General features: G+C 31.5%; 1 protein-coding gene across 1 annotated transcript in view; it reads left to right on the plus strand.

Moving 5' to 3' along the window:
• The first annotated feature begins 781 nt into the window (after nucleotides 1-781).
• Nucleotides 782-23,065, plus strand: part of LOC128988908 (FMRFamide receptor-like) — a 325,276-nt gene continuing 302,992 nt past the window's right edge. Inside the window, exon 1 of the mRNA XM_054410676.1 lies at nucleotides 782-1,128. Coding sequence (XP_054266651.1) covers nucleotides 783-1,128 — 346 coding nt within the window. The 5' untranslated portion in view covers nucleotide 782. The remainder of the gene's footprint in view (nucleotides 1,129-23,065) is intronic.

The following is a 23,065-nucleotide window of genomic DNA, read 5'->3' on the forward strand; positions in this document are numbered from 1 at the left end:
AATAGAACACAATGCTATGCTAATTAACTAAACGTGGAAATCGGCTGAAATTAATTAGCTTTCAGCTCACCAACTACATTTATTTATGGTTAAATTTATTTATGATTTTGTATGCATTGGAATTTCCAATATACGATCAGTTATAATAATGAAATGCTTAAATATTTAAGTAAAATCGTACAAACTCTTTTTATATCAAATGGTTTTCCCAAACAAAATTCAATTTTTAAATTGTGAGCAAACAAAATAATAGGAAATATTTCTTTATTTATTTCGGTTACTCATTATTCAGGTTTGCTTATTTGTGTGTTGAAATGGTGTTCCTGATAAATCAATATTAAGCTTATTTCTAAGGTATTTAGAAGTATTTTATTTTATTTTGTAACCTTTTATATTAAAATTTATATTTAATTAATTAATGGTTTACCATATTTTTTACTCTTACGACATCGTCGTGCTATGTTCCTTCCTAATTACTTCCTTCGCGTATGGAAATATATGTAATTTCAAGAGGAACTTACTGCCTTTAAAAAAAACCTTTAATTATTTTACCTGTAAGTTAAAAATATAGCATTTTTAGTCAGCGTGGCTAAAAAGAAAACTATACACAGTTGTATTTTGATTTTATTTCATTTAATGTAAGTAGATTATTCTCATTAAGCCAAAAATAGAATATTCACAGAGGTACAAGTTGAGAGTGAGCGCGTCAACAATGGATCAGCTGATCCCGCCCCCCTGCCCAAAGTGACTCAGTACGCGCTCGACTTCAGCGACGGCCAGTCATGGATTGCGGCACGGTGCCGACAAACTACACCGCAAACATAACGGACAGTGAGAGTGCGGCGATAATATTCCGTAATGAGAGCAGATACTGGATGCAACGTGTTTTGACCCCGGCTGCCGTGCTGATTGGAGTTGTGGGTAACATTCTAACTATCGTTGTGCTGACGCGCCGCAGAATGACCTCTTCTACTAATACGTACCTCACCGCATTGGCAGTAACAGACTTGGCGTACCTGATATGTGTGTACACTGTCAGCTACGAAAACTACCCTGGTATCCATGACGTCAGGTTCCTCTGGTATTGGAGGCATTGGAAGTACGCGCTGTGGATCGTCGATTGTACAAGTGAGTAAGATCAAGATTTTCTACATATTCTGTGAAATTGAATTGAAATAATATTTGTTTACTATCTTTAAAATCAGCTACGTGGTATTTAAAAACGGTTACCAAACAGGAAATATTTTCTGACAGATAAGTTATGTGGTTGAGAGAGAACAAATACCAACAAACTACAAAGGGAAATACGTCTACATAGAAATATATGCATACTGAGTTGTAGTAAAAATGAGTCGTGTGGAAATTTGCATAGCGATAAGACATTATGAGAGTTTCAACTTTGGTTTTCATTTTACTTGGAACTACATAATTGACCGTGAAAATAAATATTGTGTTAAGGGGAAAAGGTTGGGAAAGATTTTATCTCAACCGCGCGCTTTTATGCACATATTATATAGTTTTTAGTTGTTTTCGTTTTAAATTGTAAAAGTGTGGTCCGTTATTAATTATGGTAAAATATCACCAAAAACTTCAGGTGTAAAAGGTAACATCATCGTAAAATGTCTTTTAGAATAGGTTAAGATATTTATTAAGTGATTTTTTACGTTACAACTAGTCCTCATTGTAGATTAATTATTTTTTTACTTTTTTTGGTTGTCACTATCCAATGTTTCGGAAATATTTAATTCTGTACCCTAAACCTTTCGTGTATTTTATTCGTTTTGGGTTTATTTTAAATTTAACAAGGTTTTGCTTATCAATGTACCCAAAGTGGTTTCCCCATACGAAAATTAAATAATAGTTGAGTGAGGGAGAGTATTCGATTTAAATAATTTTTACTGTTAATTACAGTCAATTGCTGTTATTAACTGTACTTTTTGACTTTTTATGTGAAGTAAAAGTTGACAGGGGTACCTTGAATATTTTCGGATTTTAATTTAAATTAATTATTAATTTAGTAAGGTTTAGTGTAGAAGGATAAGTAACAATGTTATGAGAGGGAATATATCAACAAAGGCCGAGTTTTTAATTCACCAACTATTTTTACTGTAAAGCTAAAACAACACACAAAGTAATATTTGCGCTAGATATTATTTTTTGCTCAAAAATTTGGTAAAGTGGTTGATATTCAGTTATATTTGGATACAGTACTTACAAATAAGTAAATTACCTAAATTGCTCAAAAATTTGGTAAAGTGGTTGATATTCAGTTATATTTGGATACAGTACTTACAAATAAGTAAATTACCTAAATACAATTTAGGATCAAGTAAGAGCCTTACAATAAACAACACAAAATCACTTGTGAAATGCGTTTCATAACCATACTGTTAACATGATATCTGTTAGCACTAGAATGGGAACTGTCACAGATGACAGTTGCGTTATCGACTGTACTAGAAACTGACAAAACAGTATATACAAGAACTTTTATCTCTGAATTTAGTATAATCTTTTAATACTTTTTACCGGTTGGTATTTCAATATTGAATATGAATTGTACACATAAGTGCATAGCTGTTAAAAATATATTTATTTCGGTGTGCGAAATATTTTGCAAACAGAAGATTAAAATCTAATTTGATTTTAAAGTAGACGACAATGGATTGAAGTGGTGTTTTTAGATTTTACGATGAAAATTGTTTATATTTTATACGCAATCTATGATATTGTAAAGCAGTGACGTATGCTGATCTTTTAAATAAATTTAATAGGTATAAACAAACTAGGCCTACTTATGTCCGTTACGTTAATTGTAGAGTGATCGAGATAATCAAAACAATAACAGATATTAATAAAACAATGATTGAATAGTCACTCATAATTACTTAGTAAACGAAACTAATAACTGGTATTTAAAATGCATTTATTAGTTAATTTAGTTAGATTCTTTGTATATACAAGTACATATCAAAGTTTGTGTAACTAATTAATATTTTGAAGTGGTATATATATAAAAAAAGATTCCTTTTTTAATGGTTGTGTATTTAATTAAATTTAAAACATTAGACACAAGCTAAAAGGCTATGAAATGAAATGAAAATCCTTTTTTATTGAGGCGAATTTAGGACCTCACGGTACTTTATTAAAGTTAACCTCTAAAAAACTAATAATAATAACACATTTACGAAATAAAACAACAAAGTTTACAATAAACGAATAGATCTAATAACTATGAAGAATAATGCTCTAAATAAGCTCAGGATAAGTCTAAATAAGCTATGAGACTATATATACTTTAAATTACGTTTGCTTGATATTTGAATATTTGTCAACATACGCCTCATACTTGTAACCATAAGAACAATATTTTAAGCTTTTGAATTTAAAATTTTTGTCTAACTTGCCCAAACTGCTTCGGATGGAAGCAAATGATTCCCAAACTTTGGACATTAGAAAATTCGCAGTGTCTGAACATTAATTTTCCTTTTGAGGTTTTGAAAGAAAGCCTCTGCAATGAATGGCCCATTATATCTAACTTGAAATTTAATAGATTGCCTATTACTCCTTCAGTTCTTCTCTTGGAATACATTGTCTCTGTTAATGGATTGTAACTTATTGTTGTAATGTATTCATTATTTCAAAATGTAACAAGGTGTAAAATTGTCATAACTCATTTATTGAATGATAGATTTTAATACAGGACACATACTGAGATGGTGGCGTCGTCCTGTAATCCATTTGTACTAGGAACGAATTTTAAATATTTATAGGCATGCACTGTGGATGCGATGCTACCTGGTGTGGATTAACGTCCGCACTAGTGAGTACTACATCACCTGATAATTAGATAAATTCGTTACAAGGACAAATTGGTTCGGATTCCACCATAGACTGTAGGTCCATTGGTTGCCATTGGAGTATTAATTAACAGCTGTGTCTACGGAACATGTAGGCCTTACAATTTATCAACTTAAAACAGAAAAAATAAAAGTTATTATTGTAACTAAGAATTCAAAAATAATAAAAGCATAACGTTCGTCCATTTTTCAAGGAGCAGTTCGAACGTGTTTGTATAAAGCATAAACAAGATCAATTAAATAAAGTTAAATCCTATACAAAAACTAAATATAGTGTAGAACACAGTGTTTAATGTAAGGTTACATCGGATTATTGATACTGACACTCAGCCTATCGTAAAACCCAATATTTAGTGCAGGGAAAAACGTATGTTCAATGGGTTCATATATCGTTTTGTCCAACAACAGTAGATTTAAATTGATATTATATGGAATGAAAAACTTGTGGTAAAAACCTAACTTAAACAATTATTGATTATTATGAAAATCTTAAGATATAATGGATTTATCACTTTATTAATACTGCAACCTCGAGATCTATACTGGGATGATTTATCTTTAAGTAAATCATAATTATTCAAAATGGAGGGCGGAGGGTGTTATTGACCTCTTGGGACTACAAGCAAATACACAATTTATTCTACGCTTGTAGGCAGGACAACTACAGCGAATAAGTATACTTTTCATAAAATGTAGATCAAATATAAAAAATGTTTATCGATTTCACAAAATCAGGTAGAACCAATCATTTAAGAGAAGTTTCATGGATTGATGATAGTATACCAAACTCTCAATATATGTACAGATTTTTTGATTTTTACACCCTGCTATCATAATATTTAAATGATTACAATGATATTTAACATTTATAAATACAAAACTATTTTGCATATTGCAGAACAGTTAAAAAAATAAATTAAAGGGCATAGTATGTTTTTGTATTGTCATGTAAGAGTATAATTTTGGAATGATCGTTTTACAGGGTGCTCATTAATTTGATTAACGATAGGCTAAGTTAAATATTGATAAAAAGGGTTTGAATTTACTTAAATTACTTACCTCCGTCTAAATCACAAGCTCATAATTATATGTAAGCCAATTATAAGTATGTATGAATTGATGTATTTTAAATATAATTTGTCCTTTTTGCATTAATTATGGTCATGCATTTCATCGTTTTATTAATCTCTTATTTCTAATTGTTTGTGAAAATAACTGATGTGTTAGTGTGTGTTTTATGATTCATAGGTTTGTTGTAAAAAGGGATTTTCGTCATTAAATAAGTAGCATCTAAGATTAATGGTATTTGCATGTTTTTAAAGGGTTTAGATGTAAAAGATATCAGAAATTCTTTCAACAACATTACAAACAGCTGATTCAGAATTACATTACATTATAGCTCCTGAACTTATAACGACATATAGCTAATTTCGTTTAATTACTTCGTCCCTCATTGTTTTGGTTTAATCATTCATTACACGTTTTGTTGTTGTAACATCATTACGGGTCCCCACAGAAAATGTAATTAATTTTTCCAGTCGCTTTGAAAACAGTATCCAATTGACTTATTCATTATATATTGTCCTGTGTAATGAGATATGAGGCGAATAATCGAACAATAGAATCACTAACACGATATAATCTTTTTAAAGTAGAGATTTATATTAATGCGGTTGTTTGGTGGTATATTACCCGTGATGCAACGTAATGTCATGTACCAAGCCTCGAATTATAATCGCTCTTATTTGTTGCCTAATTTCACAGTTTTAAACATTTTACAATCTTTCAAAGTGCAGACAGTTCTCTTCTAAAATGCTAGAAACATTACATACAGCCAAAAATAAAGCATTTAGCTTTTATTTCTGTATTTTTTGTACGGTTTGTTTTATTTGTTTACCGTGTTAAACTGTATTTGGATAATTTCAATACCTTCTGCATTGTTGTCACATGGATATATATTTATATATTTGAATCTATTCCGATATTTTGTAAGACTATATATTGGTATCTGAGATATTTTGGACTCTTGATAACTTTTTTCCAATTAATGTCCTCTTTACCTGTCAACCAAACTTCTCCAGTTTGTTTTGCCTTTATTTTTCTCGGGGGTTCTGTGATGGTTTGTACCGGATTTGGTCCTACTTAGCAAACCTCCTTTGTTTTTAGGTAGATTAACCTCTTTCATTCGTTATGTGCAAGGGGATGCGGAATACTGCCTCCCGGAAAACCACCCCAGGTTTCGTGACGTCACGAAATCTGCCAACCAACCAATATGGGAGCCGTGTCCGCAACTGGAATACTACCCCCCCTAGCAAAATGTGCTGCTATGTAATCGTAATTTTTATTCGAGTAATTCCGTTTGATAACAGAAAATGCATGTGGGGAACAGAATATTACATCAAGTTTGATTGGTTAGGTTAGGTTAGTTTAGAACATTTTGACAACGAATCTTGAGTGTCCGTGACTCGAAAACTGCCCCCTCGATCTCTGACGTTGACATGACGTAGGAATCTGCTTGAGGGGTAGTTGTCCGGGGGTAAGTCTTCCGGCAATCCATGCGCAACAGTTCTTCATGTGTTATTCTTTCAGATCAACGAATATTATGATTACTCATGACACATTTGTTGATAAATAATATCAGAACTTGTCAAGACTTTTTTTATTTTCCGTAAGGCAGCCATATAAGAGAACGTTAAGGACTTGCGCCTACAAACTGGGACGATGACGTCGTCCTGTAATCCAACTACTAAGAGGTCACATTGTGGATATTTATGGGAATACATTGTGGATGCGATACTTCTTGTTGTGGATTAACGTCCGCACTGGTGAGTACTACGACTACCCGCAGTACTATCCTGATAGACCAATTCGATCATTACAAGGCAAAAATGTGGTTCAGATTCCACTATAAACTTTGGGTCCCTTAGTTGCCATTAGCTGTATGGGCTATTAACAGCTGTGTCCAAGGAATATGTCGACCATAGTCACTTACAAGATTACAAGAGTCCGCCACTCATCCTATACCCGAATTTGGGATGGGTGTAGGATGCGTTCCACTAGGAACTCACACTCAGTGGCGTTCCCATCTTAAATAATTGATATAATTGATTGTAATGAATTTAGTTAATGGAATTGAGTTTATCTTTGGCATACTTTTAAATTCATCACCCTAAGGTTCATTAGTTATTCCCTACACTATAGGAACAAAGCCACATAAATACATAAACCAAATCTATTTAGAATACAATACATATATTGAAATGTGCATCGAGTTATAAATTGGCCTGTAAAACAGAGGAAGTATATCGATTGGAATCGTTATCTAATAGATGAACTTTTGATAGGTAACCATAAAACACATCCGTGTCGTCGCTAACAGTCCGAAGTGTATATCGTTCCAAAATATAAATCGCGTAGCGTTGTCGAATACTATCCAATAACTGTTTGGTTCCAACGGCAATATTTTATCCAGTAGTTGTTTGGTTTCGTTCTTTTTAACATTGGTCAATTTACACACATAACACATATATCCTTTACAAGTGGGTCCCTATTTTATGTAGTCTATTCGAGATGGATACACAAGAATTTTGTTATTTGTGAAGGATTTCAATTGGGGGGTTTTCAGATACGGTATTTACGTCGTTAAAAACTACGTGAAATTAGGTGACACATGATTATTCGGTGACATTTACCTGATAATTAGACCAACTTGTTAATTACAAGAGAAAAACGTAGTTCGGATTCCACTACAGTATAAACTGTAGGTACTTTAGTTGCCATTGGCTGTATAGACTATACTCATCTCCATTCATACTTTGCTTAAAATACGTAGGTAGATTCGTATGGTCACCATAAAGTATTAATATTTACCATCTTTGTTTTTATCCCAAGTAAAAGCTAAATACAAACTTTATTCCCTCTAGACTTTAATCATATGTTTTTGATTATACGAGTTAATAAAACTCTAAATAGGTATCAGCACACTAAACACAAACGAAGCAAAACTATTTTACCATTTTCTGAAAGCGATCTTGCTGAAAAATTTGACTCCAAATAATCTAATAATGTAAACATTCTGCTAAACTAAAAACTTAGCTTAACTCAAACAAGACGACTTAATATTTAGAAGTAAAATATTTTGCAAGGGTAAGGCGGATTCCTTTCTGGCTAATCCTTTTACTTTGAGAAATCAATGATAATTTTATTACGAAGCAACGATTTAGGTTGTTTCTGATTTGTTTAAGAGTTTTCCATCTTAGCTTTAGTAGACTTTTCATCGTAATTTGATTCTGCAGGATCTAGAACATTAAAAATTTTTGTTTAGTTACTTCATGCATCTTGTTGAAGAATGGTAAATACGTATGGTGCACTTTTTAATCTGCTTGCAAAAATGGTTAATTATTTTCTAGTAAAACTTATTAATAAATATTTTACCAAACCACTTGCCATTTTAACAAACATGTTAAAAACATATACGATCGACTTACGATACAACCAGAAAAATAACCCAGCTAGATGAATTCACTCAGTGATTGTTTTCAAAGGGGTTTAATCCGATACCAACCGATCCTTTTAATTTAATCTCTTGTCAGGAAAGAATTTAAAAACGGAAGGGCAATCTTTCGCCTTCAACCTAACTTTGTCGATTTATTTTCTTCCAGACAAACGACCATAGTCTGCTCATAAATATTAAGTTGTCGTTGCTGACTAACTTAAAAGAACGTACTCTGTGTGAGACATTTCTAACATTAACATATTAAGTTATTTGTTCTTGCCCACAGTTAACGAAAAAGACATACGATGTTTTATATGAAATATTTTAATAGAGGTTATAAATATGTTTAGTTTGTATACACCTTTGAAAATATTCCCATCATTATAGAGAGTGTAAATCAGTTTGTAGTGTAAAGATTAAACATCATCGAACGGGTTATCAAGCGTATACAAAATAATTTTCATAATAGATTAAATATAAGCCTAATTTGTTCATTGCTAAAATATACAGTAGTTTGAAGTTTCAAAAACATTAGTTAAAGATTATAGTAGGTTGATGATTTAGAAAAAAATAAAGTAAGTCCATTATAAGTAAGTCGCAAAGTTCAACGAATTGGTACAAAAACAGTGCTGGAATAACTAGATTTCCCTTAGAGATTGAAAAATAAATTGGTTTATGATGACTGGGTCCATAAAACTTCAGTTGGAAATATTTGTTCAACTCGTAGTACTATTGACGAGATCATAATCGTTATAACTGTTTGTTATAGCTTAACTGGACGGAATATATTTTTGAAAACGTTAACTATAGTGTCTTATACTTGTATCGTTGTCTTACAATTTTGTGAGTCGGTGGCTCAGTTGGTAGCGTTTCGAACTTCAGAACCCTTCAGCGATGACGTGGGTTCGTATCCTGGTCAATGCCGCAAACATGTTTTCAGTACAGTTCATCTTCGTACCGTACCAGCTCACCCCTTACTTTGCTGGATACTTTCTACACACAGATCTGTAGTCTATATGGACAGGCATACAAGGATAAAAGAGGCCACAAAAAAAAGAAAACAAAAAAAAACGCAATACTACTTAACGACGATGGCCGACGTCCAGCCTAAGTGGTATTATATAATATACAACTGTGGGAATACGAATTATCTTTAAAAAAAAAAAAAAACAAACAAACAAAAAACAAATTAACTACCAATCTGGAATTTGACTAGGATGCTGTTTGATTCTAGAATGTTACTAATATGTAGAATCAATACCTTACCCAACTCTTTTTGTCCTAAGCACGAGCATGGGATTGTTTTTCACATTACTTCAGGCTAGACATATGGGTTGCAGTATTATCACTTAGATAAAATCCATTAGTGATTGGCGGGATTTGAACCCGGGACCTCAGGGACTGAGGTCTCGCGTTCTAACCACAGAAAAGCTCCAGCTCGCTCCCCAATCCTTACCCTACTGGGATGAAAGTAATTAAAAAAATAAAGTTTTTGAACACAACTCATTTTCGGCATTATCTAAAAAAGTAAAGGGAACCTAAAAATTCTCTTATGATTTAAAAGGTTGTTAGTTTTATTTTAGTCAGTAACAGTTCTATAACGACATAAATGATTTTAAACCCAAATACATATCAACTATCCTTGTCTTAACCCACCCTTCATGGCACCCTGGTCAGTACTCATCATATTATGTATATCATATGAGGAGTCTGTGGCATAGCGAACTGTGAAACCAAGGATTCTATGTTTAGGGTTCATGTCCCTGTTCTACCACTTAATATTTTATTCAATGCAATTCTTTCTTGTACTGTAATGTACCCTTGCTTCGCTAATATATCCCACAAATAACCATATAACGATCAACCCGGGTGAACAAATTAAAGGTTAAATTTGGCCACCTACATCTTCAAAAATTCTTATGAGCGAATTCAAATACTTGCGCAAATAGCATTTACTAAACAGGCATAGATTAAAGGACATCGTATCGTCATAGATATAAATTAAAGATAATTTTTAAATAAAATAAATACTAAAAGGGTATAGATGAAAAAACTAAATACAACATTTTGAGTAATTATGCACATTAGACATTAAGTAGAAATAAAAAAACAATGTAATACAGAAAAATGATATAATAAAGTTATAACAATTTTGTTGGATGTTGAAGGAAAATAAGGTTCATCTCTTGCATGTATTAATTTATTCTGCTTGGAATACTTAACAACAGCTTATAAGTTGTTTACGTTTCTAACATTTCCCTTAAGTGATGTCACAAACATTTCTACAAAGTTTTAATACTGAGTGCAGCAAAGTTGGATTCAATGATATGACGCATTTCTGGTTCTTAGTAAATTTAATACTGTAGTTCTATTTCGGTATACTTAAAGTCTCAAACGTTTTGTATATCAAAATGACGGTTGCAGGAATATTTAATTCATCGTTTTATAATGATTGTGTATAATTTATATGGCGTACTTGACAGAGTTTGCATAACAAGCGTGGATTTAAATTAATAGTGAGAGCATCGAATGATACAACCATAAATTAATCTTTTTATGGTTATATAATACAGGTTATTATATTAATCAGTTGTTGCTATACAAGGCGAAGAGCCTAACTTAATCATAGATCTGTCATACGGAATGACATTTAGAGAAAAATAAAATAGAAATTTGGATCTCTCATATTTCTTCGTGGCAATTAAAAGTATTAATATATATTTTCGTTAAAGGAAAGCCACGGCCTAATATGGTGGTCCAACTTTGAAATTAAAATATAAACCAATATTATAATGTTTTTGTTTGTCATGTTTTCTTCCTCTGCCTGACTGTATATTTAGCTGTGTAAATTAATTTTCTAGGTATAATTTACACTTTGTATGTGGGAAAAATTTTGGGTGGAACATGTAAAAAATTGGTTGTTTTATTTAAAAGTCTACATTTACATATAGTATTTCAAAAACAGTTAATGTTTATAAGCAAATAATGATAATGAGTCGATGATTTACGATATAAAAATTAATAAAATAAGATACTTATCGTTATAAAATTCACAATATATTATTCCTTTACTTCGAAAGTATAGAGAACCCACTAAGTTCCTGAGTTGGCGGTTTCCCAAGATTATCACTTTGTTATATAAAGGAAGTAGTTTCCGTAGAGACATTACAAATAATATACTTTCGTGCTTTGTACTTCCAGGGATATAAACTTTTGGTTAATTTTTAAGGTTATTGTAAAAAAGAAAATTAATTAATTTTACTTCTGTAACTTGGTGGATTGTATAAAAAAAAACAACTTATACTGTACTTTCTAATGATTGTTTGGCTTCTAGTTGAGGGGGTATTCGAAATTCGGAGAAAGCTCTTCTAGGAAGACATATTTTCCTAGATAGGTGGAACAACTTATTATTACAGTAGACCCCCTCTTATCCGGACACCTTTTAACCGGACATCGGTTTAACCGGACTAGATCGGCAGGAAGTGGGCGGTGCTGAAATTACTGTTCTCGTGATAAAGATTTGAGACCAGTGATCACGTGTCTAAATACAATGCTCTCCTAAAATTAAGTCAAATATGTATTGGCTACATTGCTGGGTCATAGAATTATCACGATAAAAACATCGATGTATAGTTAAAAGTCACATTGTTGCTATTTTGTGAATTTCAACCGGACTTTTCTGGACGGAAATATAACATTATAACACTATTTTACTCTTGAATATAATTGAATGAATCGTTTCTGTAAAATATAAGTTTTAGATTATATGGATGACAGTCAACAGGGATACCCCACACAAATGTAAACTTAATATTAATTTTCGGTGCGTTGCCATTATTATTTTCAACAAATATAATACAATAATAATAAAAAAAAACGCATTGATAGCAGTTTTAGCTAATAATTTTGTCATAATGATTTAAAGCTTTAAGATATTTACTAAATTACAAATTTTTAAACGTTGACTGACTCAACCCAAAGTTAAATAACTTGATCAGAAAAACGTGTAATATTAATTTACAATATCCAAACGTTGTTGCTGAAAATATTGAATAAATAATTTTGGAATTGAAAATATAGTTAGTTAATACCATATTAAGAACGCTATGACTAGAACGGCATTGAGGATATTATATTTATATGGTTTTAACACAGTTCAAAATAGTGCAGTTAAATATAGCTCAAGGTCTTAACATCTATAAGCGTATTGATTTTGTATTGTTTTTAAACTAGACCTTATGAAGTGTAATAATCATCAGGTCTTAAAAACTTAATAAATAGTGCTTTGAATTAACAAATAAAGCAGTCTTGTTTAACGTGTTCTACAAATACATTATTTAGTTAGAGGCCTAGTTACTATTACAATGTGTTTTACCAATTCGTTCTGTATTCTTGTCAAATAAAATTATTCAAAAGCTTTAAATGTATATTATCTTAAAAGCCACTCGGGCTTCTTGGGCATACGGAATGTGAAATTTATGAGAGCACTTCCGCCATTTTTCTTGCAGATAAAAACAAATTGCCAAAGTTTAGCCGGAGGCTTCAAGCATATTTTTACGCAAGGCTCTTCTAGTTGTCTTTTTTAAACTATTTATCTTAAATTAAATGATTTCAGTAGCTATGTAAAAAGAATATTTACAACCATTTCAAAATTTAATGGTAATCAGCAATCATCCCATGGTGAAAACATAGCTAATTCAAACCAATACATTTGCTTCACTTGCGTTTTAAAGATATTACATTTTATTGAACTTCTTAAGACATGTGGCACATAAAATCTGTGCCTGATTGCTAGAGTATTTTAGAGTTTAATGTTTACACTGAAATTCATTTATATCGTTATTGAGTTTAAAACAAATATTTTTGTGTTTAAATTCCCTAGCTAGAGTAATACTCTTACTTAAACAGTTGATAATACCATGATTTGTGTAAATATTGCATGTATTGAAACAGTTTGTGAAACAAATAACTTAGGCATGACAAAATAACCAATGCATTTGATTTAACAGAATATCATACAAAAATAAAATCTTGAGTATTGTTTTCATCTATCCAATATTTCCACTAATTGGAACAATCGTCTCCATCTACGAACAGACCTTTTCAAGTTATATATACCTTTTCCTCTTAGTTTTATGTTTTATTTTTCCTCCTAGGACGTTAGGCACGAGCCATGGATTTTTCACTTTACCTAGGGGTTGCGGCATTATCACTTAAATAAAATCCATTGGTGATTTTGGTGAAATTCGAACCCGGAACCTCAGGGGACCGACGTCCCGCGTTCTAACCACTGGATCAGCTCACTTAGTTTTATACTATTAGTGGTTTTATTTCCTAATTTTATGTCTTTTTAGCATTTAACTGCAATAAGTTATATTTCAGGAGTAAGGATTTTTGTTGTAAGGAGAAGGAGGGCACTCCACGTGTTTTGATGTATTTTTTTTATGGGAAATGAAAATGTGTTTGGTTAATAAACATTTATTTCATTTAATTCCATCAAGTAACCTGAAACCACGAGTATTCGGTAATTTATAGAGCACTTAGTTATTTGTCTAATGAAAACAAAGTGCTGAAGTAAAGCTGAAAACCACGGGATTCTCTTCACATCAACATTCCAATCAGGCGATGGGTTTAATTAGATCGAAATGAGTATTTCATTTCAAATTAAACTGAATCGATTTTATCCCACCTTCATCAGTAAATCGGTGGCCACATGATTGCAAAAAATATTTTTCTGTTGCGTAAGACTAAAAAAAAATTTTTTTTTTAATGAACTAGGAACGAACATTTGATCGATAGGCATACTTATCTCAATATGCAATATTGAGACCATAATGCCTGTTGCCCAATATTTTGTTGATCACGGATTATAATTTAAACTGGTCTAGTGGTAGAGTGCGTGGATTTGGCCCCCAAGATGCCTAGTTTAAGTCCCGCCAATCACCAATGGATTTGATTGAAGTTATAACAATGACACGACTCTCTAGGCCTACGTGAAATCATAGTGTGTAAACAAATCTGGAGTAGAGACCAGGGTCTTAGAATGTAAAGATCATGTAAGAGTTAATTCAGTTTCATAGAGATATGTTTTGAGAATTCATCAAATATTTAAACCACAAATATTTGTACGAACAATTTTTTTGGGATGGTAATTTAACATAAATACACGATTTCATAATTTATCACATATAAAAAACTGAAATACTAAAACACATGCACGGTATATTTTTAAATGGTTAAAGTATCCATGTTAATGATTTTAGCGGTAAGTTAAATATTTATAGTACACTGTCAATACACGTTTTCACAAGAATATTTATTAGCCTTTAATAATGAAGTAGAAAAAATTGAGATGAAGGAAAAACTCAAGAATCTGATTTAATAAGTTATGTAATTGTATATTTGTTGTGGTTGAATTAGTAAATTAAAAGATATTAAAATAAACGTAAAAAGGAAACAAGTTTAAAATATTTGCAATAAAGCACTTGAACTTTTCCATTTTCAATTTAAACAATGAATGTTGTATGGATAAAGTAACTGTGGATGAGGAAACCACGTAAAATGATTTTAAAAACCTATAAGGACGCCAGACTCAAACCACTGATTGGTGTAGACTTTCTGCACCCCCCCCTTTACCCTGGCTGTTTGGTAAAATCCAGAATTAGTTTGAAAGTTCTCTTATACTTAACTGCACTCTGAGCACTTTATTCAACACAAGTCCACGTTTAATAAAGAAAAATTGAGGCCAAAAAATATAATTGTCAATTCCAGAATTAATTCGCAAACGTATTTGTTGTTCGTATTCTTCATTAAATAATCTAAAACCTACAGTCCATGTATCGTTTCAAAGAAAACAACATGATCTAACTGATTTGTTTTCTATGAAACGATACATGTACTCTCAATAATTTCAATTGAAAGGAATCCAGTATTTTATTTTGTAGCATAATTTCCCTTTTTCATGACTTTGTTTCAAATTCTAATGGTTGATAAAGCAATTTGCGTTGTTAAAGAGTAATAGACTTGTTATATTTTGTGGTTGGTGTGGAATTTTAGTGTTAAGTTTATTTTTTATTTTATGATTAATTTGCTATGGTGATTATTACTTAAGCATTTTTAACGTAGAAAGTAATGGTGATTAATGTTTTTATTATGTAGAAAATTCCTTAACTCCATTTATATGCCTTTCAGGAATAGTAAAAATTCAATAAAGAACACTAAAACATAAACTGTATATATAAACATTTACATGTGATCCTAGGATGCTAGGCGAAAGATTCTAGGAGGTAAGATATACTGGGGTAGTGAGCTGGTGTATTGGATCAAATCCCGCCTATCCTCAATAGAATTTAGCTATATAATAATGCTCCTAGCCCATCCTGAATTACAGCAATGGTTAGAATAGTCCCAGGGAAGAGCCTAGCGTCCTCAAAAATGTAAATTGAGGACAAATTAAAATAGTATTATTAAAAAACGTACAAGAAGAATGATTTAATATTCAATTTTTTGTGCTAGGACGCTAGGCATGAACCTGAGATTTTTTTCACATTACTTCAGGCTAGACCTAGGGGTTGCAGCATTATCATTTATGTAAAATCCATTGGTGATTTGGCAGGATTTGAGCCCTAGACCTCAGGAACTGAGGCTCGCTTCCTATTTCATATACAGTATAAAATACACAGTTTAATGATCATGATCGTTTTATGATTTAAGTTTATATGCTAAAAAGGTTGCTCACCACTGTCAATATTTTCTAAAGGTCTCCAAGAATGAAAAGATACTCAGTGTAAATAAGAAAATAGACTCTTTTGAGAAGTTTACACAAATCTTTTTACATTAACTTACATTTAAGCCATCTCCAATATAAATGACAATGTTCGTAGAACCACAGTTTCTTGAGTGTTTTCCCTTATTCCCATGAGACTATGACCTTTGTTTCTCAGTGACAATTTATAGGCGTCGTATCTGTCTATTAGTCACTATAAACCGTTGAAATACGACGGTATTATTCGGTAAGAAATAGCGTCCTGCTATTGAAGCAGAACCCCATTTATCGCACCAAAAGACGAATCTTTGTTTACCTGAATAAAACATGCTGAGCTAAGCTTACCTATACAGGGTGTCCTGAAACTTGTTTTTGTTGAAAATGTATTCTTTGTAGTCGCAAAATTAATTTACGATGACAATATTGACATTTCGTAGCTGCAATATATTTACCAGTCTAATCGTAGTTTTTCATAGATTTTTTGTGAAACGCTCCAATGAGATTGATACATACCATGAACGTATTAAATTTCAAATTTAGCTCATTAACGGTTTTATAGCGGCTCTTTAACATTTTAAAACTGAAATATAGCAGAAATTTAAAATCTGGTTGAAATATTTAAATTAGGTAAAAACCCTTATCCACAAGAGGGGAGCAAGGAGTACCAGTTAAATTAAGTGCACGAACATACAAAGAAAATTTAAAATTTTTTACATTACACAAGAATGCGTCAATTCAACATCCTAACAACCTAAAAGCTATATATGAGGCTGTAACAAAACGATTTATATTCCAATAACAGAGTCGCGTTGGAAATATTTTTCGTACTCTAAGCTAAGTAAACTAAGTTTAAAGAAGTGTTTAATATGTGGGTGATATGATAGTAGTTGTATTTCTTTCAAAGACTTGAGGTTATGACGGCTCCCTAGACGAAGGTTTGACATAATCTTGTTTCATGGTCACATCTGTTGACTTGTGACCTAATAATGTTAAGAGATATATTTTTAGTTATAAGATGTCTATGTTGAAAAAAGTATCAATGATTTTAGCTTATAATAGATTCAATAAGATTAGGCATTATGATTTAATTTTTTTGTGGCATTATCACATAATATGAGCGTTGAACAAATTATGTAATAGGTTTGTTAAGACTATGATCGCATTATTCTTTAGCTAAGCCCCTCTATTGAAAACCAAATAGTCAATTATAGCTTGGTCAAGTCTCTAATTTTAATACCACCGTCGCAGCAAACCTGCAGACTAAGCCAATTTCCTTTCATCCGGCTGGATTTCTATACAGATATTCCCTTGAATTGCCAAATTGCCTCGTTAAAATAACTTTAATTTTAAAGTGAGTACTTAGGTTTAAAAAAGATGAATGTGTGTAGGTACTTAGGTTTGGTACTTAGGTTTGGTGAGTACTTAGGTTTGGTGCTACAGTGAATGTATTGAGGTGGGTATTGTCATTGAAATGTTGGTGGCTTAGTATGAAATAAACAAAATTGACAAATTATATTAAAGTATATCCACAAACAAGGAAACTACCTACAAAAGTGTATTTATTCTCCATTAGAATAAGATGGGAATTTAAGTTTACAATTCTTTGAATTATCTCCGTAATTGTTAGGCATACAACAACACTTAAATACACAACATTATTTTTCTAAGCTCTACAAAATTGTTTGGAAATAAATATTGAAATGTTATGACTTTAGGGTAAAAATAAGAAAACCCAAATTTTTACCCCCTTAAAACCCCCTTTAAACCTCCATTCCCATAGTCCAATCATCCTGGTTCGCGAACCCGTTTGAATAAACGTAGGTTTACACGGTTGTACAAAATTTCTTAAATATCAGGTAATTTTTGCTTAAGCTATCCCGGTAACCAACATACTCACACAAATATGTATATATTAGAACGGAGTGTTTTTGGCCTTTGGGGACCTCAAAATGCAAAAGTAAAACAGTCTCGGGTCTATGCCTTGCCACTACGGTTATAGCTTATTCCCTATATAGGAAATCCACGAGTGCTAAATCCTCAGCTATTCAGCTATACTGTGTACATCTGATAGTTTATATTGTAAACACAATCGATTACAATAATAAAAAAATAATAATGTAGGTGGTGTTCAGCAGTTATAACTTAATATGTTTTGCCATAGTAGTTTTACAAAAATATAAATTTATATAAACAATCTGTTTATTCTGAACTCCTTATAAACTATAAACACCTTTGAAAATATTCCCATCATTATAGAGAGTGTAAATCAGTTTGTAGTGTAAAGATTAAACATCATCGAACGGGTTATCAAGCGTATACAAAATAATTTTCATAATAGATTAAATATAAGCCTAATTTGTTCATTGCTAAAATATACAGTAGTTTGAAGTTTCAAAAACATTAGTTAAAGATTATAGTAGGTTGATGATTTAGAAAAAAATAAAGTAAGTCCATTATAAGTAAGTCGCAAAGTTCAACGAATTGGTACAAAAACAGTGCTGGAATAACTAGATTTCCCTTAGAGATTGAAAAATAAATTGGTTTATGATGACTGGGTCCATAAAACTTCAGTTGGAAATATTTGTTCAACTCGTAGTACTATTGACGAGATCATAATCGTTATAACTGTTTGTTATAGCTTAACTGGACGGAATATATTTTTGAAAACGTTAACTATAGTGTCTTATACTTGTATCGTTGTCTTACAATTTTGTGAGTCGGTGGCTCAGTTGGTAGCGTTTCGAACTTCAGAACCCTTCAGCGATGACGTGGGTTCGTATCCTGGTCAATGCCGCAAACATGTTTTCAGTACAGTTCATCTTCGTACCGTACCAGCTCACCCCTTACTTTGCTGGATACTTTCTACACACAGATCTGTAGTCTATATGGACAGGCATACAAGGATAAAAGAGGCCACAAAAAAAAGAAAACAAAAAAAAACGCAATACTACTTAACGACGATGGCCGACGTCCAGCCTAAGTGGTATTATATAATATACAACTGTGGGAATACGAATTATCTTTAAAAAAAAAAAAAAACAAACAAACAAAAAACAAATTAACTACCAATCTGGAATTTGACTAGGATGCTGTTTGATTCTAGAATGTTACTAATATGTAGAATCAATACCTTACCCAACTCTTTTTGTCCTAAGCACGAGCATGGGATTGTTTTTCACATTACTTCAGGCTAGACATATGGGTTGCAGTATTATCACTTAGATAAAATCCATTAGTGATTGGCGGGATTTGAACCCGGGACCTCAGGGACTGAGGTCTCGCGTTCTAACCACAGAAAAGCTCCAGCTCGCTCCCCAATCCTTACCCTACTGGGATGAAAGTAATTAAAAAAATAAAGTTTTTGAACACAACTCATTTTCGGCATTATCTAAAAAAGTAAAGGGAACCTAAAAATTCTCTTATGATTTAAAAGGTTGTTAGTTTTATTTTAGTCAGTAACAGTTCTATAACGACATAAATGATTTTAAACCCAAATACATATCAACTATCCTTGTCTTAACCCACCCTTCATGGCACCCTGGTCAGTACTCATCATATTATGTATATCATATGAGGAGTCTGTGGCATAGCGAACTGTGAAACCAAGGATTCTATGTTTAGGGTTCATGTCCCTGTTCTACCACTTAATATTTTATTCAATGCAATTCTTTCTTGTACTGTAATGTACCCTTGCTTCGCTAATATATCCCACAAATAACCATATAACGATCAACCCGGGTGAACAAATTAAAGGTTAAATTTGGCCACCTACATCTTCAAAAATTCTTATGAGCGAATTCAAATACTTGCGCAAATAGCATTTACTAAACAGGCATAGATTAAAGGACATCGTATCGTCATAGATATAAATTAAAGATAATTTTTAAATAAAATAAATACTAAAAGGGTATAGATGAAAAAACTAAATACAACATTTTGAGTAATTATGCACATTAGACATTAAGTAGAAATAAAAAAACAATGTAATACAGAAAAATGATATAATAAAGTTATAACAATTTTGTTGGATGTTGAAGGAAAATAAGGTTCATCTCTTGCATGTATTAATTTATTCTGCTTGGAATACTTAACAACAGCTTATAAGTTGTTTACGTTTCTAACATTTCCCTTAAGTGATGTCACAAACATTTCTACAAAGTTTTAATACTGAGTGCAGCAAAGTTGGATTCAATGATATGACGCATTTCTGGTTCTTAGTAAATTTAATACTGTAGTTCTATTTCGGTATACTTAAAGTCTCAAACGTTTTGTATATCAAAATGACGGTTGCAGGAATATTTAATTCATCGTTTTATAATGATTGTGTATAATTTATATGGCGTACTTGACAGAGTTTGCATAACAAGCGTGGATTTAAATTAATAGTGAGAGCATCGAATGATACAACCATAAATTAATCTTTTTATGGTTATATAATACAGGTTATTATATTAATCAGTTGTTGCTATACAAGGCGAAGAGCCTAACTTAATCATAGATCTGTCATACGGAATGACATTTAGAGAAAAATAAAATAGAAATTTGGATCTCTCATATTTCTTCGTGGCAATTAAAAGTATTAATATATATTTTCGTTAAAGGAAAGCCACGGCCTAATATGGTGGTCCAACTTTGAAATTAAAATATAAACCAATATTATAATGTTTTTGTTTGTCATGTTTTCTTCCTCTGCCTGACTGTATATTTAGCTGTGTAAATTAATTTTCTAGGTATAATTTACACTTTGTATGTGGGAAAAATTTTGGGTGGAACATGTAAAAAATTGGTTGTTTTATTTAAAAGTCTACATTTACATATAGTATTTCAAAAACAGTTAATGTTTATAAGCAAATAATGATAATGAGTCGATGATTTACGATATAAAAATTAATAAAATAAGATACTTATCGTTATAAAATTCACAATATATTATTCCTTTACTTCGAAAGTATAGAGAACCCACTAAGTTCCTGAGTTGGCGGTTTCCCAAGATTATCACTTTGTTATATAAAGGAAGTAGTTTCCGTAGAGACATTACAAATAATATACTTTCGTGCTTTGTACTTCCAGGGATATAAACTTTTGGTTAATTTTTAAGGTTATTGTAAAAAAGAAAATTAATTAATTTTACTTCTGTAACTTGGTGGATTGTATAAAAAAAAACAACTTATACTGTACTTTCTAATGATTGTTTGGCTTCTAGTTGAGGGGGTATTCGAAATTCGGAGAAAGCTCTTCTAGGAAGACATATTTTCCTAGATAGGTGGAACAACTTATTATTACAGTAGACCCCCTCTTATCCGGACACCTTTTAACCGGACATCGGTTTAACCGGACTAGATCGGCAGGAAGTGGGCGGTGCTGAAATTACTGTTCTCGTGATAAAGATTTGAGACCAGTGATCACGTGTCTAAATACAATGCTCTCCTAAAATTAAGTCAAATATGTATTGGCTACATTGCTGGGTCATAGAATTATCACGATAAAAACATCGATGTATAGTTAAAAGTCACATTGTTGCTATTTTGTGAATTTCAACCGGACTTTTCTGGACGGAAATATAACATTATAACACTATTTTACTCTTGAATATAATTGAATGAATCGTTTCTGTAAAATATAAGTTTTAGATTATATGGATGACAGTCAACAGGGATACCCCACACAAATGTAAACTTAATATTAATTTTCGGTGCGTTGCCATTATTATTTTCAACAAATATAATACAATAATAATAAAAAAAAACGCATTGATAGCAGTTTTAGCTAATAATTTTGTCATAATGATTTAAAGCTTTAAGATATTTACTAAATTACAAATTTTTAAACGTTGACTGACTCAACCCAAAGTTAAATAACTTGATCAGAAAAACGTGTAATATTAATTTACAATATCCAAACGTTGTTGCTGAAAATATTGAATAAATAATTTTGGAATTGAAAATATAGTTAGTTAATACCATATTAAGAACGCTATGACTAGAACGGCATTGAGGATATTATATTTATATGGTTTTAACACAGTTCAAAATAGTGCAGTTAAATATAGCTCAAGGTCTTAACATCTATAAGCGTATTGATTTTGTATTGTTTTTAAACTAGACCTTATGAAGTGTAATAATCATCAGGTCTTAAAAACTTAATAAATAGTGCTTTGAATTAACAAATAAAGCAGTCTTGTTTAACGTGTTCTACAAATACATTATTTAGTTAGAGGCCTAGTTACTATTACAATGTGTTTTACCAATTCGTTCTGTATTCTTGTCAAATAAAATTATTCAAAAGCTTTAAATGTATATTATCTTAAAAGCCACTCGGGCTTCTTGGGCATACGGAATGTGAAATTTATGAGAGCACTTCCGCCATTTTTCTTGCAGATAAAAACAAATTGCCAAAGTTTAGCCGGAGGCTTCAAGCATATTTTTACGCAAGGCTCTTCTAGTTGTCTTTTTTAAACTATTTATCTTAAATTAAATGATTTCAGTAGCTATGTAAAAAGAATATTTACAACCATTTCAAAATTTAATGGTAATCAGCAATCATCCCATGGTGAAAACATAGCTAATTCAAACCAATACATTTGCTTCACTTGCGTTTTAAAGATATTACATTTTATTGAACTTCTTAAGACATGTGGCACATAAAATCTGTGCCTGATTGCTAGAGTATTTTAGAGTTTAATGTTTACACTGAAATTCATTTATATCGTTATTGAGTTTAAAACAAATATTTTTGTGTTTAAATTCCCTAGCTAGAGTAATACTCTTACTTAAACAGTTGATAATACCATGATTTGTGTAAATATTGCATGTATTGAAACAGTTTGTGAAACAAATAACTTAGGCATGACAAAATAACCAATGCATTTGATTTAACAGAATATCATACAAAAATAAAATCTTGAGTATTGTTTTCATCTATCCAATATTTCCACTAATTGGAACA

Source organism: Macrosteles quadrilineatus, unplaced genomic scaffold, assembly GCF_028750875.1.
Source record: "Macrosteles quadrilineatus isolate MER2022 unplaced genomic scaffold, UCM_ALF_1.0 Scaffold_3__2_contigs__length_128488019, whole genome shotgun sequence".
NCBI classification, from domain to species: Eukaryota; Metazoa; Arthropoda; class Insecta; order Hemiptera; family Cicadellidae; genus Macrosteles; species Macrosteles quadrilineatus.